Genomic DNA, 24,553 nt, shown 5'->3' on the forward strand with positions numbered 1-24,553 from the left:
ACATCTGGAGAATAGATAGCCCTGATGGCCCTATTGCTTTTGATTTGTTTTAGATGCTGAGAGGGCAGGAGCAGGGAATGAATTTGTAATATGATAGTTATCCTAATGTCCAAGCAATAAGCACATTGGAACCCTCAAGGTGGGAGAAGCTTTTGTAAGCCCCTTCTGACTCCATGACACACAATTTATAGACAAAGCAATGAGCTTGTTTTGTAACAAATCACACGTACTGTATGTAATAAGAATTTGGAAGAAATCAAAGATGTGTTTAACAAAGCCTTTCCAGGGCCCAAGTAACTTTCATCGAATACTGACACCACATGAACAGTACCAGACTGCAGGGAGGGCTGGTAATTAGGACCATAGTGTTCCTTGCGTCATGGCGCCAGCTTGCCGATGGACATAAGGCTACCAACACGCCTGTCCCTGCCACCCGCATGTTGTTTTCTCAAACGCACTGCTTGCTTATCTCTCTTGCTCCTCTTTGACTCCTTCAGTCGCACTATTACCTGCACTGCTGGGAAATAATCTTCACTTATTCTCACCATAATGGATAACTTTCATTCTCTACTCTGACTCGCTCTGTGAGGATCTCGATGCAGCAAAACCTCCTTCTGTTTTTAACAATCTTCTTCTTTCCTTCCTGCCGCTGTCTTCCATGGTCCTTGCTTGCAGAAGTCCACGAGGAAGGTATGTGGACTTTAGCTGTTTTTTTTATTTCTTCTTTCGTCCTCATGCCTGATGGTGATGTGGCATTGTTCTCCACCCACGGAATGAATGGCACAATTTAACAGAAACACAGGAACACCCCCAGCTTGTGCAGTTGCTAAGACCTTTGTCATAATGCTGCAACCACACACATCCACTGAATAAGGGGTAGCACTTAAAGTGTCATATCAGAACAATTCTGTAGACTTGGCACTCAGTGGCAGACTGATATGTCAGTATTTTAGGATATTTCCTGATAGAATATTGTCTCTAAATGACGTCAGGTCTCATTAAGAGTCAGGTCTGGTAGGCATGCATGATGTGTGGTTTACTCTGTAGTCCCAGTGACCTCTTGGAGATGCTAGTCTGCAGAAAAATCTCTAGGTATCCCTATTGTGCAGTCACCCCTGTGGCTGGATTGGAATTTCTTGTGGATATCATTAATGGGGTGTCAATGGAAGTTGCCTTCAAAAACAGTATGGTCGCTACCCATATAGTCAAGCAAGTTAATTAAGTGCCCCAAAAATGTAAGTGAAGTTAGGGAGGTACTTCTCCCGGGCATTTCTGAAAGCATGCCATTAATTGTGGACCCAATCTTAATGATGACGTGTTCCATAAAGCAGGTGACATGGTACAATGGGCATGGTTTATCCCTAGATACTTATTGGGAGAAATACTCCTAAAGACTGGTCACACATGCACATTGCTCAGACATTGGGAACACTGGACACGTGGATGTTATTGATAACTCCTTACACAAGGTGATGCCTGGTCCAGTAACAGATGTATTTTCTGCTGCTCTGTGGATGCTCCAGCATGTCAGATGGCTGAGCAGTTCATGCACAGTTAGCACAATAGAGTCTGACTCATGTGTTGCATTCCGTTATTCTCATCCTAGTATGTAAAGGAGTACGGAGAGTGTCTCTGTCTCTGCATCAGAACTTCTCTCACTAAGAGGCGGATTTACAGTTTAGATTGAGCTCAGTGGGTGAAGTTGGGACAGAAATCCTTCTTCTGTCCTCGGAAAGGCTGCTCTAAGATGCTCGTTGTGCATGTTCCTGGGCTTGGTTCTCACAGCCTATCACCATGATGACCTCATTATTACATCCTTATGCATGATCCTCTTGCCAGTAGATTCTAACCAGGTGCTCAGCAGACATTTATATATCTCGAAGGAGGGCAATGATATGTATTGTAGGTTATTCCCCAACACACATATTCCAACTACAAAACAACCTAGGATGGAATCATATATGTGTTGGGGTATCTTTAATAACCCCAGCAGGGAATAGACCAAACGTGTATAACGGGTTGGATTACTCCATATCCTTGTACCTGATCTTGTCCAGATGGCAGATGGGCTTATTTTTGTTGCCATCTCGACAGGGTAAGATCTAGGATATACTGTAGATGAATTCAACCAATATGGCAATTTTTGGTCTCCTCTACTTTAGGGATATTAAAGATACCCCCAAAATGATTCCAGCGAAGGTTCTTCGGTAGTTTGTTCACATAACTCTGCCTTGTGGTGGAAGAATCCAGTAGTTGGTGTCCTGGAGAGAGAGTATTGGAATGTCACTGATGAGCACTGTGTTTTTGCCAAAACAAAATAACTGAAGAGTGCAACATACCGTGCTCAAGTGAAAAACATTGAGTTATGTTGAAGCTGGGGTGGGGCCAATACAATTATAAAGACATGTTCTGGAGCATGATATTATGGCACTATGCAGCGCCATATTGTGTGGATGTTAAAGTTAGCTCAAGATGTCCCATAATTCTCAAGGAGAATGCAGTTTAATCTCACAAAAAGGACAGCCAGCTCTCTGAAGGAATAAGACATTTCAGGACTTAGGGAGATGCATTCTTCGCATTGATGACAAGATACTGTACAGATCAGAGATATTGTATTCTTTTACACTACATATGCATGCTACCTTTGCAGTTTCCCAATAGAGGTGGATCGGTGAACAGTCATTTTGAGGTTTACTGGTGTATGCTGTTTCAGAAAGCTTGATATAGCTTGGGAAAGGCCAGTCACTTTTCTGTGAATGACTTTGCTGTATCAGCAGCTAAGATGTTCCACTGTGCAAAGAAGCCTATCGATAGACAGGCGATCTGAACATGTAATGAGACCCAGATCACAGCGTTGAAATAGGTATTTATTATTTTATGGTACAACGTGTGAATTTGGGCGATGTTAAATGGAAGGATATAGTAATAGTGTTCTTGTGAAGCTGCCCTGGGGTGCACAGGTGGACCAGACAGGGAGTGTGGGGATTGGACGAACCAGCAGAGGACTTGTGTCAGTGCTATGGCAGGCCATGCACTTGTTTGTTTGTGTGCTCTTGCTTGCGCCACGCAGCCGCTCTGGTTCCATGTAAGCCTCTGTTTTGGGGCATGTCTGTGATTTTGTGAATGTCTTCCTTCCATCCCTTTCCTCCCAGGAGGGCTGTCGAAGGAAAAGCATGTCAGCTTGAGTCTCAGTGGCCCATGGAACATAGACACGTGTGTCCATGTTACAAAGTTTATGACTAAACCTCCCCTCCTCCTCCCTCTTATCATAAAACCGACTTCCATAGGCCCAAGTTACTAGTGTTACCCACTTATTTAGGATGCCATGGAGCAAGGGGAAAGTAAGGACCTTGCAAGAAGTTTTTAAAGGAGAATATTTTTTCCAGTAGAACGGCCATTGCCCTGGAAAATAAGTGTAGCTGATCTATTGCAGGGCAGACTTAGGCTTTATAGCAAAGGCTATTTAGTTCCAAAAAGGGAATGTCCTGCACTAGAGGAGCATTCTGTGTCCTGTCTCCTATCCCGGAGGCTTTAAAATATTTTCCTACCTTCAGTGCCTTGACTGATTGTGTCCTTGAATGCCTGCCACTGTAGAACACGTGTACATAAGTTTCCTTAAACGCTTGTTTGCAAATATATGCAGCATTTAAGGAAAACTGAACCTGCCAGGTCATATATGGGCCTAGATGCTCACAGGTCGAAGTACAAATAAAAGGATGAGATATATTTTCATGTAATTATTTTAACTCAAGGAACAGTTGTCTTGCCCCAGAGAAAGTAACAGACCAGATAAACACTAATTTCTAATTAAATAAAATTGCTTCCAGGATTTCAAAAATCACCAAAACTAAGCATTTGTTGACTCCATTGAGGCACGACATTCCAAGTCTTGGTGCTATTTCTGAATATGATGGTCACCTTGGCTTTCATTTCGGGTCTCAGGGATGACAAGGGGTTGATTTGCCGATCTAAGTGTTAGGTTATACATGACAACCACTGTCCTCCTCCCCAGTTAAATGGCAGTAAGGTCATGCAGTCACTCATAGATGATGCATAATGACCTGAAGGACACCCCTCCCTCCACAGAGTGTCCCCGGAGAGCTTACCTCAGCTCTAATAAGTGGAATCATTTTCAGAGACCATAAATCGAATTGATCATGGAATTGTGTTCCACCTAGAGATGCTTCAGCTATTAGGCTAGTAGTAAAGGACATTAATGTTATGTACTGTATGTACTGTCCAATTGTAGAAGATTGGACCACTCTTGCATTAGGCTTTTGAGAAACTGATGACGTGTGTCCAGTACTATTCTGTATGATACATTACGTTAGTGAGAGTAGTTTGTTGGGCTTGGATTATTTCCTCATTGATAAAATCTGTGAAGAGGTGGGGGGAAAAATATACAAACTCAAGAGGAGCAGCTTCTCCTGAGGAATCCGATCAGCCCATGTCTGTAGTCTTCCATTATGCTTGAATGCTCTCTCCATTACCCCAGAGATGCTGTCTTCTCCTTCCTCCCGGCCGTCTAATATTTGTTTTGCTTCCTTGCATTCGCTTTCTCTCTTGCATGTATCTGTGTTTTGCCCTCAAGAGGAGGCTCAAGAAGAGGAGGAAGAAGTAGAAGAGGAGCATGTAGTAGCCGATGAGGAAGGTAAGATGGGACAGTCCAATTCTTTCCTGTTTGCTTTTTGTGCTAAATGCTTGGTGAGTTTTGGGTGTCTTTCTGATGCAGCCTAGGGTATCAATTGCACCTCCATGTGTAGAGGGGATAGGGATATGATATGACCAGTGAGAAGGTGCAACTTAAAGTGTCATACCAGTTCTAATGATCATGGGTTTATGGGCGCTTCTTAGGTGAGTTCAGCTTCTCTTGACGGTCCAGAGTTCATGTACACTCACTACAGGGAGGGTGAGGACGGGGGTTAGAAGACTGGTGACTGCTTGGTTATGTGGATTCAACCATATCTATTGCTTGGGCTGGGGAAGGGCATCACTACAAGCTGAGTGATGGAAGCCGAGGTTGAAACCATCACACATTTTTATACACCACATAGTTATGGGACACAAGCCCTTATTTCCGTGGGAGAATTCTCTCCGGCAACATCAGGAATTTGTTTTGGCAACAGCACATGAGCCTCACCCACCCACTTTGACATTTGTTCAAACAGTAATGAACTGCTGAGCATTAAGGCATTCACTAGCCCCTCTCTCCTGTGACTAGTCACAAGTCCACGTGTGCTCTCTAGGCGTATCTTGTAAAGAACAGAAGAATGTACAAACAGCTTTTCCAAAGCGTAGTTAATGTGAGTGAATTTCGAGTGTGAGAAGAAAGCGTGTCACGGGAGAAACCGATTCCAGTCCTGTGTATGTTCTTGGCCATGAAACATCTTCCGAGGGTAGTGGCGATGCCAAAATGGTGAGAACGAGCACTCCTGTATCTTTCTGGCCTCATAAGGCCTCACTTATCTCACATTATGGGTGGCATTAGCCAAGCTGCTTTGTTCCAATAAATACCTTGCAGAGTATGCTGGAGAGGAGAATGTGGGGCTGGATGGAGTGACTGGAGTGTTGCAGGCGTACCACTTTGGGCACCATCATGACTTCAGAGTGACTCATCCTAAATGCTTTCTTTGATTTGCTTTTGCTCTTTGATCCACAGAACACGGAGGAGACTATGATGGTAGTTTGGATTGGTCTTTGATAACATAACTGTTTTTCTTTTATCTAACTCCATTTTCTCTTTCCTTCTTGTGTTAATACCTAATTTTCACTATAACGAACATCCCTCTCTAACTCAGGGACTGGGCCAGTCTTCGATGTTTCCAACGTGCAACCACCGCCCTCTTTCCCCGTCTGAATAAGCATTATTTCAGCTACCCAATATGGACATTGTGAGGCTTTCCCAACAGATCAGCATCCCTGAAAAGCAATAGGGCTAGGATAGATTCAGTCACATGTCGCTCTGACACTCGACTTGACTCTGGCACAATCTTACCAACATGTGAGAGACACCTGCCTGTCAGTAGATCTCCTCATTTTGTTAAAACGCATTCCTCTTCTGCTTCTATTGCAAAGCGTGTATCAACCTTGGGATCTACATCCCATCTCTAGGCACTCCGTGTGCTTCTGACTCCAAAACTACGTTGGACAACCATATGTTGGCCCAGTTCCACCCTCCTGCCCACTTACTTGCCACTTTTTTGAGAGACAGTAGTCTTTTCAACCGCTAGTCTAACTTAGATTTCTTGCACTCCCAACAACAAATGACAGCTGAAATCTTAAGGGAGCCACAAAGCTAGGTAGATGCCTCTGCCTATTTCCAGAGGTTCTTAAGTGAACCCTTTACTAGTAAAATGTATACAACCTGAGCTCTACGGTCAAAGGCCTGAGCCTGTTGCAACTGTATAATTTGAGGTCAGCACAATGGTGTGACTGTATGATTTGTAAGTCAATAGTCTGACTGTCACAGTGTCAACAGTAGGTCTGCTGTCTAAAGTTCAAACCTATAAATAAGTGCAAAACAAGTGAAAACTCTATTGCGTGAGATAATACATATGAGGAGGCCTGAGAGATAGCTGTACTGCCCATGCCTTTGTCCACAGACAGGTGGATGCTGGGGTTACTTACTCTGCTCTGTACAGTCAAACAATCAAGAGAAAATAGCTACCACTCCATAGGTATCAGTGGTACCCATCATGTTGTCTAGTTAAAGCTTCAAACAACAGTTCAGTCTCTTTTATTCCAAAGGAGCGGGCATGTGTTTTTAGTGAGATCCAGACATACACATCAGCCATTTGAAAGACTACTGTCTGTCACACACTATACCATTTTTTAGTTTTACCTCCCTTTTTAACTCCTAGTCTACTCCCACATCCCTTCCATTGAAATCACTAACCTTTCTTCTTTCCCTAGCACACCCTTACCTGGCTACCTAATGTTACTTTCATGGCAGGCTTAGAGACCATGAGTGTCTTCAGGCTGTGTGGGTGTGGCAGGAAGAAGCAAGATAGGCTGACTTCATGTTGGTCCCCTCTCCTGTCCCTGCCATACAAACATCTGACTTGGGGTTTGCCAAACTGTCCAGTGCTCTGGGATAATATGAAAGACTAACCAGTCACTTGCTGCTCGTGGACCGCCACATAGTTTCTGGGTGTCTACGCAGTCTTTCTGGCTTTGCAAGGGGAGGGGGAGGCCAATGATTCTGCAAGGGTCACCATCGATGGTCGTAAACCCCCTGCAATGATGTAGACTTGCTCTAGCGGGCACATATTTGTGAATTCCATTATTAGCGGCAGTGTGATGTAGGTTCACTTATGGTTCTGCGATGGGAGCTACAGGGTCAACTTGTTTTCTGTTCTATTTCTTAGTTAATAGTCGATGACAGATAAGCATGGTTCAAGAGGTGGCACCAAAACAATTTAGTGATCCAAGGTCCTCTCCTTTCCACTGCAGCCAGGGCAGCGCAGCTTCAACAGACATCTCCCAAATCTAAACCTATTTAAGCTTTCACAGCTGGGAGTTCTTTTTAGCTACATTTTCTAGCCATTCCTACGAGCCTATCAGTAGAATCAGATGTGACCAGAAAAATGAACATTTTCTGGAAACTTAAAAGGCAAACATGTCATACTCAAGCTGGTGACTCAGAAGAGGCCTTGGGAGTTAGAGAAGAGCTGGCCACATGTCAAGCTTGAACATGGCTATTAGTTTTTCAGAAACCCAGATATCCTAAAACAAATCTACACATTTCGCTAATTTACAACCTGTGTCATCATAGAGCTCTAGCCAGCCTCAGAAAAAAAGGAGCTGACCCAGTGAGCTCGGTCTGATGGTGGCTTCCAAGACAGTATCGGGATTGCTTTTCTTAACTGTCATAAATTGTATATTCAGAAGGGTCTATAAATGCACTGTCTTGAACTTCTATAACGTTCTATGAAGTTCTGAAGCTTAAGGGTTTGAAGCACTAAACACCCTTGGCTTCCTAATCTCCAGCAGTGTTTTACTGGAGCTTAGGAATCAATGAGCAGGCAGCATCCGTGCAGCAACGATCAAGATGTGGCGGTAAGGCCGAGGTATCATATACCTTTGTCCTCTCCCTTTTTTTAGACAGGCGAGAAACATGCACATCAAGGCCTGTAATTAATTAAATTTAACCAATTTTGGGAGTTAAATTTCACAACCAGTATTATTTTCAATCTTTTAAGTCATTATTGTTTCATCTCCATCCCCTTCCTCTAACTTCCTACTTCTTTCCTTACTTTCTCTTTCTCCTTTTCTTACTTTTCCTCCAACTATCCCTTTCTTCGTTCCATTCTTCCTTACATCCTGCCTTTCCAAATATATCTCAACTGTCCATCTTTCTCCCCGATATCCTTTGTACTTCACAATTAAACATCACCTATTAATCATTGCAGTGCTCTTTTTCATCTTCTTAACCTCCTCCTCGCTGACCTTTATTCCCTTAACCAGGTTTTGCCTTTTTGCTCCTGCCCTTCCCAAGTCTGATGTGTGCAGTATTCACCTTTACTCACCATTTCTTCTTTTTCTATCTCGTTCTGTCTCTCTATGTTTCCCACGAACAGAAGAGAAGCCAAAACCAAAGTGAGTCTTCTGCATGTTTTGAATTTGAGATATTGATTTGCGTGCCAGAATCGTGTGGGGTGGCAACAGAAGTGTGCCATTGTGAGCCCACAGGCCCACGAATACTCATGAATCATGGTGTGGCAAGAATTTGTACATAACCATTGTGATCCCCACCATCCATGCCATTACTAGAGTGAGCCATAGAGAGCCCAAAGACCTATGCATACTCATTATTGAGGGTAGGTCATTGAGTGGCATTTAGCTACTGAAGACAACTTCCAACCAATTCCCATCACTGAAATTCCTTGTTAACCGGCTTTAAGTTATGGAACCAGTCTAGCTCCTGCAGCTGGTATAGGCCCTCAGATGCCCAAAGCTGGCACTGAGCTACAGAAATCCTGCCTGCCCAGTCCCACTACAGACATCAATGAAAAGCCCCTGTCTCATCTTTGCCAAGGCCCAGAGCTGGAAACAAACCACCCCAATAATCGACCTCCCTGGCTTCTGCACTTCCAGGGAGGTCAATTAATGAAAGCCTCCAATGCACTTCCTTCCCAAGTGCGAATTAAAAATCAGTCATTGAGAAACACCTTTACACTATGAAGACCCACAACTAGCACTGAGATATGGTAAAACAGCAACACTCCCCAACCATAACTCTTCCTGTGCCGCTGGTTCGCAGCAGGTCGTGGGAGTCTGCGGATTCAGTTGTGTATTCCGGCTCTTGCTTGTTAGTCAGCGCTGCTCTACCTTCTCCTACATCTCTGATGTGGGACCTGGAAGGTTCTCCTTTGCCATCAACACTCCCTACACCAGGGAGCAAAGACCTCCTCCACCACTCTTCCGTGCACTAAGGATGGATAAAAGACTGTTACAGGTTCTGCCAGCTCACAGGGCCCTTCCACCATGCACATCCCCAATCTGCTGTGATTTATCGCACACACTACTGCTGTTCAGCATCTAACCTCGACTTATTTATTTCAAAGTTCTCAAATAAGTCAACATACTAAACGCTTTTGTTTTGTGCTTTTCCTTCACAGAATGACTGCTCCAAAAATCCCAGATGGAGAGAAAGTGGACTTTGATGTGAGTAGACACTTACAAACCACTCTTTAACACAACGCCACACCCACATAAAATTCGGACCAGTTCTAAACCCCAGGTGCAGCATTGCTCAAAGATCAGCCAACGAACATCACGTGTACCTGCCCTTGTACTGCACAACCGGTGAACCAAGTATTGTTGAGTTAGGCACACCTTCCTAATAGCGGACAGACTCAGAGGAAGCTCAGGAGATCTTTCCAACAAAAGGGTGTCTCGGACATGCAAGTAGGGCTGCAGCAAGCCATTCTTGCAAAACATGTGAATGACTTTCCATAATCTTCTTTCACTTTCAAAAGCACTGACCTACCGTGACAATGCAATTCTAAAAAGTGCAATTCTTTCACTGTCTCTGTTTTAGCTCCTGGCAATATGGCGGCCCTTTGTGTCTCTCTATCACATAATATAAAATACTGAACAAACACCCATATTCAATGAGAAACTTGAATGAAGTTATGTGTAGTTATTGTCTTGAACTCTTTTCAGTCAGACACTTCTTTGTTCCAGTGATGATGTATGGTAGGAGGCCTTGAGAAGACTCAAGTATCTCAAAGTCCAAAAGACCTGGTGCTAGATTTCTTTACAGAATGGGGGTTTATGGAGGAGGAAGTATTGTCTGCTGCTAACCATTTTCCCTTCCGTTTGTAGGATATCCAAAAGAAGAGGCAGAACAAGGACTTGATTGAGCTGCAGTCACTGATCGATGCTCACTTTGAAGGGCGCAAGAAGGAGGAGGAAGAGATCATCGCCCTCAAGGACAGGATTGTGAGTCTGGCTGTGGGACAGATCGGGTTGGCGGGGAGGCACTTGTGACTGGCCAATTCGAAAGCAAATAGGAGGATGCTCTTACCTGCGATCTCTACTCGCTTCCTGGGCTGTCTCCTCATGCACAGAGACCATGACAAGGCAGCTGGGGGGTCTCCTGTCACCTAAGAGGTATGCTAAAGAAACTTTAAAGGTGGAGCTATGGGACTCCCCTCTCTTCTGAGATGTTTCATCGTGTGCAGAGACTGTAGACAACGGAAATTAAAGGCCCCTCACACTTTCTGTGAGATGTATTCGTGCACACAAGAGGTCTTCCTGTTTAAACAATGTTCAAAATCAATCTTTTTCATGGTAGAGGATCGAAACTCGCCTGTTTCCTCATTTACAAAGTTTAGAAAGCCCACACCGATTAAGAGGTTTCAGGCAAATATGAGAACCATGATACTTTCACCGTCTCTCCTCGGTCAATCTGAGGCCTAACCTGAAACTTTATCCAATTCCAGATTCACTGATAAAAATTCCAGTTGACCTCTACTAATTTCAATAACGAAAAAATACCAATTGGCTCTATTTGCATCATAGAACTAGTTGTCCTCGTCAACTTGTGCCTGTATGTATTTTTATTTAATCAACAGCGTGCAAACTCCGTAGTACACGAATAGACCGAGAAGAAGCCATTTGTAACTAGTCAACTGGAGTTTTAACCCGGGGTTTCGTCGTTATGTCTGAGGGGTTTTAGTGCAGCCTGGATTAAAGTGGGCATTGCCAGCCGCATGGGAAGACAGACTTCCACTGTACATCAGCCAGGCACACCTAAAAGAAGAGGTTTTAAGAAAATCATGGGCGCTAAAGTGAGCTGCAATCGCTAAAACTCAAGGAGTTTTCCTTTTGCTGCAAAAAATCAATAGACTTTGGCGCCTCAAAAGATACACATATCACCCATGAGTACTATTCAGGAGTGAGGAAGAGGAAAACTGGGTTGACCCTGCTATGTTTGCGACTGGGACACAAACGCTCACTTTTGAAAGTATAACCTGCCATCTAGTGTTTCAAATTCGATACTGCAGGGGAAGCACTTGAGCATGGTCTAGTGCAGTGGTTCCCAAACTTTTTTGATCCCCGGCTCCTTTGACCTATTGGCCGTGTTGGCCACGGCTCCCCGTTATGTTACTTTTTTTGGCGGGTGGGGGAACGTAATCCCAGCCTGTACCTGTACCTACACTATTTACCGTTTGTCTTCTTTATTCTCTCCTTCACGTTGCTGAAAACCATTTATTGGAAAAAAAATTGTTACAGGGATATTATTAATGGTACTTCGGCGCCCTCCGCTGGTCAGAATAATTAATGCAGGGTGTTTTTTTCCAATACCACGAGGAAAAGCTACCGATTCAAAACACCTCCGAGTGGTTTCCAGACTGTGTGCGGCGCCCCTGGCTAGTTTTGACGGCGCACCAGGGAGCCGCGGCGCACAGTTTGGGAACCACTGGTCTAGTGAGTTAACTTTCACGTTAAAGGAAGCATTGCAACATAACCGACAGTCCCAGAATCTATCTTGCGTAAAACGGGCGCACATATTCCACTTTAACTGAGAAAAAGAAAAGAATCTCGGTCAGTAGTTCTGAAAAAATGTTATTCGCTGTCTGTATTTGTGCCCTACCGATACAGTGGCAGCCACTAGAAGAGAGGTTCTCAAGGTGGACTGGAGCATAAAGAAACCGTCCACTTTTTGAGAAGCCAATAACCCTGAAAGGCTGCTAGGGTCGGTGTGACAGGGATGCGGATGGCTGACGTCAGCCACGCGCCCACACCCTATTTTCCTGACATTGACCCACGTGTGCCTGCACCGGCCTTTCAGAGTGACAAGCCAATGTAAAGTCTTTGTACGGACAGACAATCTGTGCTCGCAGAGTAGATGTGGAGGTGTGGGCTTTGCAGTCGCCCCAGTCACCGGGTGGGCATGCCTGCATTTGCTTTATGGACCCGCCCTCTGCTCACCTGTTCCTCTGTCTCTTGCAGGAGAAGCGCAGAACTGAGAGGGCCGACCAGCAGAGGATCCGAGCGGAGAAAGACAAGGAGCGCCAGGCCAGAATGGCTGTGAGTGACACCCGGCTCTAGCTAACACAAACTCCCTCCACACAGATACATGTCCTGGCCACAGGGGATCCGTGCACGTCCCCACGGCTCTCCGCGGCCAACATACACGCCCAAATTTATACAGCGCCTCACAGCCAGCATCAGGCCACTACTTCGTGCCCAATCACCCAGAGCAGGCAGCCTTGTGCCGTTACAGCTCCTCCAAGCTCAACACTCCTGCACTACTCACTATAGCTCCGTTGTCCCTATAGCCAGCATCACACACAACTCCCAGGCAGCCATCACATCTGCACCACTCACTACAGCCTACCCCCTCCGACCTCCTGCACTACTCCCAAAGGCACCCAGAGCCTGCATCCCTGTACTAAATCTCTATGGCGACCAGTAGTAAGAGCCCTGCAATACTTCAGACTTCCATCACACCTGGCCCCATCCCACACCCAGTGCCGCTGCACTTCTCTATGTAGCGACGCATAGTCCGTACATCTGACCATGTGGCAACATGTGCTCGCCTGGACTGGCAGCATCCCTTAAGTAGTTCTCACAGCCACCATCTCCTGCAGCCCCCTCCCCAGCCAGTATCCCCTACACGACCCTATCTAAACACGCAGCCAATACCCCTGCACATCTCTATTTTTCCATGTTTCCAGTCAGCATCCCCTGTACGCTCCAACATCCTGCACAGCTGCACTGCTGCTTACATCGCCCACACAGCGAGCACCCCTGCAGTACCCCCTACAGTCCCTTCCCAACCTGTATCCCTTGCACTTCTTCCTACAGCCCCCACAACCAGAACAATAGTCCCGGCTGCCCTGAGCCAGTATCCCTACACTGCTCCGTTCACCCCCACTGCCTGCATCTCTGCACTGCCCCCTACGGCCCCAGCCGGATTCTCATGCACTATGCCCCCGACCCTGCTCCCTCACTGCTCCCTGTACTTCCCAGCCAGTATCCCCTATACTGCCCAACGCACTCCACAGCATGCACCGCTCCCTGCAGTACCAGCCACCAACCCCTGCGCTGCCCCATCCTACCCCGGAGCTTACACTACTCCCTACAGCTCCAGCCAGTATCCCCTATACTGCCCCATCCTACCCCAGAGCTAACACTACTCCCTACAGCTCCAGCCAGTATCCCCTATACTGCCCCATCCTACCCCAGAGCTAACACTACTCCCTACAGCTCCAGCCAGTATCCCCTGCACTGCCCAACACACTCCACAGCATGCACTGCTCCCTACAGCTCCAGCCAGTATCCCCTGCACTGCCCAACACACTCCACAGCATGCACTGCTCCCTACAGCTCCAGCCAGTATCCCCTGCACTGCCCAACACACTCCACAGCATGCACTGCTCCCTACAGCTCCAGCCAATATCCCCTGCACTGCCCATCCTACCCCAGAGCTAACACTACTCCCTACAGCTCCAGCCAGTATCCCCTGCACTGCCCAACACACTCCACAGCATGCACCACTCCCTGCAGTACCAGCCACCAACCCCTGCGCTGCCCATCCTACCCCGGAGCTTACACTACTCCCTACAGCTCCAGCCAGTATCCCCTATACTGCCCCATCCTACCCCAGAGCTAATACTACTCCCTACAGCTCCAGCCGGTATCCCCTGCACTGCCCAACACACTCCACAGCATGCACTGCTCCCTACAGCTCCAGCCAGTATCCCCTGCACTGCCCAACACACTTTCCACAGCATGCACTGCTCCCTACAGTACCAGCCACTAACCCCTGCACTGCCCCATCCCACCCCGGAGCTTATACTGCTCAACCCTAGCCAGGATTCCCTGCACTGCCCCATCCCACCCCGGAGCTTACACTGCTCCCTACAGCTCGAGCCAGTATCCCCTATACTGCCCCATCCCACCCCATAGCTAACACTACTCCCTACAGCTCGAGACAGTATCCCCTATACTGCCCAACACACTCCACAGCATGCACTGCTCCCTACAGTCCCAGCCACTAACCCATGCACTGCCCCATTCTGCTCAGAATGTGCACCACTCCCTACAGCTCCAGTCAGTATCCCCTGTACTGCCCATCACACTCCAGCCTACACCACTCCCTACAGCCTCAGCCAGTAACCCTGCACTGCCCCATCCCACCCACAATCTCCCTGGGGGATGCCAGGCCCGGCCTCATTGTATGAACCCTGTTTGTGCAGGAGGAGAAGCAGAGGCGAGAGGAGCAGGACGCCCAGAGGAGGATGGACGACGACATGAAGAAGAAGAAGGCCCTGTCCAGCATGGGCGCCTCCTACAGCAGCTACCTGGCCAAGGTAGGTCTATTTTTTTCTTGCAAATTTACAGAACCAATTTACATTACCCGCCCCGAAGTCCTGTCCTATCAAATTCGCTCTGCAGCGCTGTAGCCCCTGGCTTTCTGCTACTGCGCGAGACACGCAATGGGTGAGAGGGTTTTGGAAACACAACAAGCAGAGAGGCCGGAGCTGTTGTGGGGAAGGGATGTAAAATATGAGTGGGCGTGGCCAGGTGGCTACCGTGCTGACCTAAGAACCACGTGACCGGGGTTCTTATCACAACTTCCCAGTTGGTCATTTTTCATTTCTCTGCGCTCCAACTTGTGATTATGGGTAATTTAAATGTAAAAAACACTGGTGAATAGTGTACTGTCTCAGGTGCCCGTCCCCCATGTCCAGTGGCATCCTGGCTTCTGACCTGTATATTCACCCCGTGTCTGAGGCGTTCCCGTGGACAGTCGAATGACCCTTCCCTCCCTCTCCTGTCCCCAGGCTGACCAGAAGAGGGGCAAGAAGCAGACCGCCCGCGAGATGAAGAAGAAGATCCTGGCTGACAGACGCAAGCCCCTCAACGTAGACCACATGAATGAAGATAAGCTCAGGTGAGGGGGTCTCCGCTCTCACCCCAGCCCATGCTGCACCTCACTGCCCTCTGGCGGAGCCGGGTCAGCAGGGGGTATACATAAGTACACGAGATTTAAGTGTAAAGGACGCTGGAATATGCTAGCTATCAGGGAACTTCATACAAATCACAACAATAATAAAACAATTTTGAAATATCGACTTGGAACGACATTAAAAGGAGTTAAGGGGTACCGGAGTGTTACATACAGCAGGGATAGAGGATGCTGGAAGTTAGACACAGAGGGAATATAGGACACCGGGGAACTTAAACATCGGGAGGATACAAGGCACGTTAAGAATATGGTGCATCAAAAGCTATTTAAGAGTTAAGTAGAGCAGAATACACACTTAGAGAGAGTTACAGTACTGTGGAACTAGAGGGCACAGGGAGAGGCTCTGGGAGCATCGGGGAGTTACATATGGCAGGGTATAGAGCCACACCAGTTGCAGCCGGGGCCTCCAGGCTTGGTGAGCTACACACAGAGGGTTACATGACAGTATCTTACATTCAACCAGCATAGAAGACTTTGTGGAGTTACATATGGCAGGCTATACTTCACTGGGGAGTTGAACATGGGGGAGGGGAGGGTAGTGGCATCAGGGACTTCTGTGCAGTAGGGAAAAGGGCACCAAGAGCTGCACAGAGGAGTATAGAGGATTTCCCTTCAGTGTGATACACAGCATCAGGGCGCTATCTGCCATGTCGTGCAGGGCACTATCGTGTTACACACGGCAGGTACATTGCACCAAGCAATACCAGATTCATGAGATGTCTTCAGGAAAACAGAAGCAGATTGCCAGGGTCATACTCTGATCTGTCTTTCTCCATGAACCAGGGACAAGGCTAAGGAAATGTGGGACTGGCTGTACCAGCTGGAATCCGAGAAGTTTGAAATGACCGAGAAGCTGAAGAAACAGAAATATGAGGTACGTTTAAAAGGATGGTCTGCTTGGGAGGAGATGTGTTTGTGGAGGATCCACTATGAAAGACTCATTAAGAGATAATGGGAAGAGTAGGATTGGTTTCTGGTAGCCATGGCTTTGGTGGCCTTCAGTCTTCTCTTAAGTCTAGGGCCTCATGATGCAGTGCAGGATGAGGACTCCTTTCCATGTCTATATGTGTTTCACTAAGGACCAGGGAGAGTCGTGATCTCTACATGGGCGAGGATGAATTCCCTAGGCAGAACCAGTGATGTACTTGTGGATAGACTGTCTGACTTCTTAAAGTGACTCATGGGGTTGGAGGCTCCTTCCAAAGAGACGCCCAATCGATGACATCATGGAAATAAGCTGTAAATTTGCCACATGGAACTAGACATGTGAATGCCTTGTGAGGATAGACCTCTCATGTGTAATGCTATGCCCTCAAAGCACTAGACATATGAAGGCTTCTTGAAGAGATCTACAAATTACCTTTATGGAATAAGACAAATGCTTTAGTCCCATAAAGCTATGTGATAGTTTTATGGGACTAGACATGAGATGGCTTCATGGGACTAGTCACGTGATGGCCTCACCTGAGTGATAGTTTGCTGGATTTATAGAACGAGATTTGTGTTGACTCCCTAGAACGCTACATGTTATATAGAAAATGAGGTGCACATATGGTGAACAACGTAACAGGATATGAATTAACTTCATGGGCAACGTACATAGAATTGTCCCAGTAATGGACTGTGTAATAATGTCATGGAACTGAACATTTGACAACCTCACTGGGCAAAGATATCTGACTGCCAGAGCAATAGACATGAAGTGACGTCATCAGATGTGACTTATGGCGACATCAAAATGTAGTACAAGTCTCATGAAAGTTAATGTATTATGACCTAGTACGAGTGGGCATTTGAGTACATTATCGAATTATTAGTCTGATATTTCCATGGGGAAGTGGAAGTGTGTGCTATGGTCTCAATGAATGGACATGCAATGACATCATTGGAACAGGACATTTTATTGTCCCATGAAAAACCTGTTTTGTCTTCAATGGACCGGCAATGTCTAGGTTTTGTAAAATGTTCATGTGTCGTTTCATAGAATAGAACATGTGCACCATGTGTTGGGGCGTGTCATAGCTTTATGGCAAGGACCATTGATAGCTTCACATGGGTTAGTGACTGGACCACACTACATTGTCATGGTCACATAGAAGGGGAAAATTATATTCTGATTAGATGGAAGATGCTAGGCACTAATAGGGCTGGCTGGGGTTCTGAGAGATCTCACACAATGGAAGATGTTAATGAAATCATAAAATAAACAATAGTATTTTCAAGGGGTGCAAGGTGGTGGTTTCGTGCAATTAAACCTCATGGGACTCATTAGATGAGACACTATCAGTATCGTGTGAGAAAGGTTGCCAGTTGCCACTTAGACATTTGGAATGCCTCTTTCCTACACGGCAGTAATTAAATCTTAATATGAAAAGACACACTAGAATTGTACGACCATTTTGGGAGGTGCAATAGGAATCCTTAGTTTCAGCATACACGGGGCAAAGGAATGATTTGTAACAAGTCATTCTGGGGGCACATAAACAAACAGTCTCCTTATTGAGCTCAAGTATTTTCCAGACTGAAGGTTTTCTCACTTTCCATGTGTTTTTTGGACCCTCTGGTTGCCAAGATGTCCTCTCACTTTTCTTTTGTAATGAAAAGCCTGCTGATCCTCCAGGATAATTATCTCAATTTTTCTTAGATTATATCTTTACATGGACGGGTGGAACAACTGGCAAAGTTGTAAGTAAAAACAGTCACTGGCTACAAAAAACGACCGCACAGGTTTCTGGGAATATGCATGCATCTCCTGCATGGTAGCAATGATGGAGACCCACAGAAACCATCGGGAACCTCCTTAACAAGATGGAGGCTCACACGTGCCTTAGCTCTTCCTCCAGTTTGTGGGTGAGGGTGCAGGGTGCAGTGCTGGAAAACGATACTTGTTCCTAGAGTGGACAGGATGCACAAGTGGAGCTACTGAGCCTAGTTAGGAGACTCCTATACCAGTTTGGTACTTGCTGTCCTTTCTTTCAGGGCTATGCCAAACCACACTGGGCCAGAAACATGAAGAAACTGGACATGCCTTAAGTGTAACTACAGAATATGGGTTAATTCGCAGTTCTGTTGTTTAGGGTAGTTTTCCAGAGATTGGTTCTTTCTTCCCATATTACGTCTCATCTATCAGCATTTACGTATGTGTCATGAATACCTGTTTCCCTGTCTATGAAGACAGTGCTTTGCATATAGTGTTGGTCGAGGCACAGTGGCTTAAGGGAAGTCATAAGAATTCTCTCTGAAAGGCCAAGAGTCTTGTGTTAGAGTTAGCAACAAGTTTGTTTCATCTGACAAGCGATTGACACCCCTATACCTTCTGGTATTTCAGATACCCAGGACTATTGGGAGTTATTTTCATTTCCTATTATCTCAGACTGTCTTAGAAAGTGGGCTCTCTATCAGAAGGTACAAGGTGCAGGATAGCTTCTGTAAATGTCCAAGGCTTAGCATTCTTTAGCACCCAAAGAAAAAACATGAGGAGTGAAGAAATAAAACCTAAGAAAAGGATAATATTAGCAGGACAGGGGAGAAGTGTCAGAGAAAGAAGGAAAAAAACTGACAAATGACACTGGGAGGCGAGAGATCAAATCAGCAGGAAAGCAACCCAAGAAAATGAGATAGGAGTAAAATGAAAGATCAGGGGCACAAGACAGAGGGAGAAAGTTGCAAGCTTGAGTGGCGACGAAAGGCGCAGGCTATACTAGAGAGAAGGGTGGTAGTGGAGAAAGTAATTAAAGAGGAGTTAGCAGAGGCATAGCTGAAGAATGTGGTAGGCCTGGGTTTTCCAGCACTGCTCCCTCACACCTATTCTTAACCAGCAACAGCACAGGAGCTGAGCCTGAGGCCCTGGGTGGCATGTCCTCCCATAGCTGTACCAGGCACAGTAGCGCAGGTAAGTGTCAGACTGTCATGCCAGTTGGCAGGGCATAAGAAGCTTGTTTTGTTGCTTGTTGGTGCTAGTCTCAAAACAGGAATACTTGACGACTTGCCAAGTGAGGGGTAGGTAGGTCAGCCTGCCCTGTCTGGTTCATCTTGATTGTGTGGGTTCTTGGAGGATCCTAATTCAGGTAACACCGTAGAGGAGCAATCTTTATACGGAGTTGAACGTAGGCATTGGATTTTGTTTTACACGTGGCATTCTTTCAGGAGGATGACGGGTATCTCATTCTAGTTCTCTGATGTTTCATTGATGTCTTTTTACATGTTTTCTTACTTGTCTAGGTCTGTCTCATGTGTTGCCAAATTCAACCTGTGCATTGCTCGTTCCCATCAGTCCCTAACAGTACCTCTTTACGTGGGCCTTATCACGGAGTCCATCAACATTGTCTTCAATTGATCATTTGATTTGTCCCCCCAAACCAATACAAAATTATTTCTGGTTCAACCATCCTTTGTGAAAATTGCCACCACAGTGGGAAAATTCTGAGACTACTCCCAGTGGCAGCACTATTGTCAGATTTCAATACTGCCACGAAGAGAAGCTCAACAGAACTTACCAGTAGTATGCAGTTTTGGGCCCCCTTATTGGAGCTCAATGAAAGGTTTGTTTGGCAACACATCTTTTCTTTCCCTTGACACAGTATGATCAATGTGGCGTTTCAGCAAAGTACTAGTTAACCTATGAGCCAGCAGAAGGTTATGCCTTACCTCATATCCGCCTTGCCACCACTCAAACATCTGGTGTGGTGGTATAGTGTGGTGGGTAGGATATATCCGGGTCGAAATCCCGCTGGAATACATAACTAAAACAGTCTGGTTCATCTGTGTCAATTTCAGGTTACCACACTCAGGAACAGAATCGATCAGCTCCAGAAGCAGTAAGTATTACCTGTACCCACTTAAAATGGATTGACCCTTTCCAACCCTACAAGATTAAATGTTCTTCAAGGTGGAATGGGGTAAGCTGGTTGCTCCACCTAGGACATTGCTTGTGAAAAATAATTATTGGAGAAGGACGCTTTTAAAAGCCCCTGGTGTTGCGTAATCCGTACTTAAGCGGGATTTGATTACATCTTGCCATGTAGTAACATCTGAGAACCTAATGCATGATTGGATTTTGAAACGTAGATCCAGCTCAATAAAAACTAAGCACCAAATTTCCCAACTGGCATAGGGTTTTCAGGCAACATACCAGGGGCATATGGCTTTTTGCATTGGTAATCTGGAAAAAAAAAAACATCTTGTTTTCTCATACAACCTCCCAATTCCCTCTTGGAATTTCTCTCTTTTTTTACAGATAAGTCTTTAAAACAAAGTCTTGTCCTGTTAGCAATCATTGGTTGGGGCTCTTTTAAAAACAAGTGCTCAGCCTGGTTAGCATGATAGAATAGTTCATTCCAGCACACCAGAAGTGTGCAAACTTTGAAAAATTCTGTTATCCAACCATCATGCCTTGATATTGAAAAGTTCTTTGCAAGCAAACCAAAAAGGGCCGGAGCATCAAGACTAACCATTTGTGGAGTACACTAGTGTTGTGAAAAGGTAGGGGAGAGTGTCGCCCCTTTGACACATTGACATTGATGTGACCTCTTCAGACTGTCCTTTTTAACAGTGCTATAATCACTTGTTTGGTGTTTTTATCACATGACATTTCTCCAACCCACTGTCCATCCAGATGCTTTCCACATCTGTGTGTGTGTGTTCTACAGCAGAGGCAGAGATGAAGCGAGTAATCTCAAGGGTCCACTTTTTCCAGGGGTGTGGTTTCACGTATGATACTAATAATATGGCCGCCTACTGATGTCATGTATTGAGTAGTTTCAAAGTAAGGGGAGACCCACACTTTCCTAATGCATTTGACTCAGTGTGAGCCTCATTTGGGGCAAGGGATTTGAATGAGAAAAGTTACATTCCTTTTGTTCAAATGGGCGAAGGTTAGCATTATCAACATAGCAATTTGGGGTTTAAATATCCCATAAATGAGAAAGAAGGACAACCTCACCTTTGCCTCTGCTGGCGAAAGGTCTGTGAGTGATATTGCTTGTTTGTGAACATAATTGATCCTGGTACCCTACTCTCACATACACATTTGAAGTCCTTCATGAAGCCATTGTGTAAAATATAAGGGGCATAGCAACTTCTGTTATTAATTGTGAATATCCACCCTGCTTTGAAATTCAGTAGTCACTGCTTACTTCAGAGAGGATGGTCCTTTTCTGCCTTTTGGAAACACAATGTCCTCTTTTATTTCACAAATCTGAAACCACCAGCACAGCATTTGTGGTAGGTGGTTTTGCCTTTTTGATTGTGTATGAACCAGGGACATAAAAGAGTTAGATGGTGAACTAGGCCCTTACAGTGGCTAGGCCATTTCAGTATGGACCAAGCCATGGAGATTAGCCCTCACCTAGGACACATGAACAATGGCTTCATCTTACAAGATCACCCTTCACTGTGGGTAGCCGGCACAATACTCAGGTGAGAGATGTGTATTACACACAACATGCATGTGGGCACTGTGCTCAGTTGCTAATGACCATCTCTGGGACACACTATGTGACTCTCAAAGATGCAGGTAAGTGTCTGCATGAGCTGCATGCAAAACCTATTTTGGTATTCCAACAGCTGTCCTTGTTAAACCTTGCTAAGCCACTGCTCTGTGGTGTGTATGTGGGTGCAGTGGGTGGAAGGGGCTTCCTGGTAATCCTGTGGGTACAGATTTCTTTAGTGTGTAGGACAGGGTGTTTCCCCACCTCCAGTCCTCATTACTGCAATCCTTGATGGGGCAGTTCCCCTCTCCCTTGTTTCACTAAAGACCTCTGTGTCGGTTATCATGTTGTCCAGCTCTCCAATTGTGTGGTTCTGATAATCACCCTCCTTCCCCCAAGCTACAGCCCTCGCCTCTTTTGCCATGCTGCCTCTTATTCTCTTCCGTTACACCTTTGTCTTCCATCTGCACTTATATAAACTTTAATTATTCTCTTCTCTCTGCTGTCTCCTTCTGTCACCCCTTCCACTTCTTCTTTCACTTTCATCTCTCTAACCTCTTCCTTGTTTTATTTTTTCTCTACTCTCTCTTCACGATAGATTTAGTCCCTAAAGTTGCTTTTAGGCTCTCCTGGCCCGAAATAAGCATTGCACTACTCCCGTCTGCAAATCTCCTGATTTCATAACAGGCAATTCCAAAAATGCAACAGTAAGCCCATTCCCATCACAACTGTTAGCCGCAAGCTGGCTTTGGACTCATACCAGGAGCCCACAGCTTGAAGAGCTCAGCCTGTTGGTACATGGGCCAATTGTCCATTCAGTGATTCCCAAGAAGGGGGAATTTTGTTCAGTAAAGCTTATGAAACAAGCCCACTGATATTTAATGCCTGACATTTTATGTCCCAAAAACCTGAATAGTGCTGATATAAGCAAAGAAACTACCTTCACAGACAGCCCGAAACTACTAAGGTCTTCTGCTGAAGAAACTGAAGGGTTTATTATTTAGTAGTACCTTAAGCAAGAGGAACATGGAGGATACTTTGGCAGTACTGACTGTCCCCTTTATCTCTTCCCATTTACAGCAGCAAGAAGGGAGCCGCAGGAGGGAAGGGCAAAGTTGGTGGACGCTGGAAGTAAAGAAACCACTGACCCCCTTCAACAGGCAGGATCTCTGGCGGTACATCCAAACTCCGTCGTTCAACTCCCCGTCTCCTCTCCAGCCACCTGTATTTCTCCGTGCACACATGAGTACATCCTCCTCGGATCTGGGATGCCAGCTGGCCCAGGCACCGGTGTTGAGCCAAGAGATGCCCAGACTAACACTGTCCATCCTTCACACAGACTCCACCTTTGCAGGTGCCATTCCATCACAGCTGTTCGCCTTCTGTGCGTGGGCACTTTACTCAGTTACTGGACATCTAGCCTGCTACCATGTGGATTACTGTGTACGACGATTCCCTGTTTATCTTTTGTAAATAAAGTGTGACACGCTACCTATTTCAACATATCCTTCTGCCTCATCAATGCAGTCCTGACATTGAATTTCTTTTTCCTGCCCATTGACAAATGCATGCAGTGAAGTAGAGGTTTACACAGGCTTCCATGTGGACATTTTGTAATGACTATGAATTTGTGTTGGACATTACATGGTGCGTACAAAACTGGTTAGTGAACCTGTTGCAGCCCATCCATGACCTTTCATTGGGCAGCATACGTTAATACCTGTTTTACCATTGTTCAAAATATGGTGCATGTACAGCTTTTAATTGGCTGTGGCATGCTTGACATGTAGCTTCCCAAGCACATAGCTAGCATGTCATTCCCTTTATGCAGGATTAGACTCATACTTGACTTTCCTGTGTCCGTGGTAAGATTGAAGAAAATGCCTTCCATTGGCTCAGGACAAGGTAAACGCACATTGCTTATTAGATGGTTAGTAAATGACTTCTCATCTACCAGGATGTGAATCTATACACAACTTTTCATTGGCCATAATTTGGCTGATGCATGACGTCCGATTGGCCTTGACATAGGTGGGCGACTCTTGAATGGGCCTATTGTAGTTGATCCACAACTATGTATTTATAGTGAGAAGAATAGAGACATCAAAGTAAGTTCGGACTGACATTGGATATTGATGGTGCTATCATGCAGTTTGTCTGTTCAAGCTTGTGGACTTGTTATTGTGAAGCTATGATCGCTGGTTGGCCTCAGACAAATGAAGGCTCTCTGGCTTCTACAGCAGATGCTGCTTGCAGGGGCTACTCTTCTGCCCCCCTGGCTTTGCAACAAAAAGTGTATTTTTGCAAGTGTAGAATTCACTGGAAATAGGAGAGAATTTCGGAAACCAGGATGTGGTTTTTGAAAAACTAGTTGGAAATATTTGCCTGTGGTTCATCAAGCAGTTATGGGAGACTGCAGGAAGAATGGCACAGTGGGAAAAGATCCACGAAACGGTCCAAAAGAAAGAGAATAGTTACAAAAGCAAGAATTATGTGGCGATAGACTGATGTCTGAGGCATGAAGGTGTAAAGTCATTACAAAATCATGCAGTGTTAGATTGCTGATAGCCTCCTGGAAGAAAGAGATGTAGGCCATAAACCATGTAATGTGAAAGTTTCATTTCCTGTCTTGTTTTTC

The 24,553-nt window shown here is 45.7% G+C and overlaps 1 protein-coding gene across 6 annotated transcripts; it reads left to right on the forward strand.

Moving 5' to 3' along the window:
* The first annotated feature begins 581 nt into the window (after positions 1 to 581).
* TNNT3 (troponin T3, fast skeletal type) lies at positions 582 to 23,420 on the forward strand. Of its 6 annotated transcripts, none has more exons than XM_069223175.1 (12): positions 582 to 690; positions 4,592 to 4,651; positions 5,660 to 5,680; positions 8,580 to 8,598; positions 9,621 to 9,666; positions 10,330 to 10,446; positions 12,463 to 12,540; positions 14,715 to 14,828; positions 15,303 to 15,412; positions 16,271 to 16,361; positions 18,132 to 18,172; positions 22,996 to 23,420. In XM_069223175.1, the coding sequence occupies exons 1-12, from the start codon at positions 597 to 599 to the stop codon at positions 23,048 to 23,050; spliced, it is 846 nt and encodes a 281-aa protein (XP_069079276.1). In that variant the 5' UTR covers positions 582 to 596; the 3' UTR covers positions 23,051 to 23,420. The 6 variants fall into 6 exon arrangements, with proteins under 6 accessions (XP_069079276.1, XP_069079275.1, XP_069079278.1 ...); XM_069223174.1 differs by lacking the exon at positions 18,132 to 18,172 and adding an exon at positions 20,264 to 20,304; XM_069223177.1 differs by lacking the exon at positions 5,660 to 5,680.
* Positions 23,421 to 24,553: the final 1,133 nt, after the last annotated feature.

This window comes from Pleurodeles waltl, chromosome 3_1 (genome assembly GCF_031143425.1).
Source record: "Pleurodeles waltl isolate 20211129_DDA chromosome 3_1, aPleWal1.hap1.20221129, whole genome shotgun sequence".
NCBI lineage: Eukaryota > Metazoa > Chordata > Amphibia > Caudata > Salamandridae > Pleurodeles > Pleurodeles waltl.

Coding starts and splice junctions, on each gene's coding strand:
- TNNT3 (XM_069223175.1), top strand. CDS start 597: ATGCAGCAAAACCTCCTTCTGTTTTTAACAATCTTCTTCTTTCCTTCC. Junction 4,652..5,659: donor TGTAGTAGCCGATGAGGAAG/GTAAGATGGGAC, acceptor TTTGATCCACAG/AACACGGAGGAGACTATGAT. Junction 12,541..14,714: donor AGCGCCAGGCCAGAATGGCT/GTGAGTGACACC, acceptor CTGTTTGTGCAG/GAGGAGAAGCAGAGGCGAGA.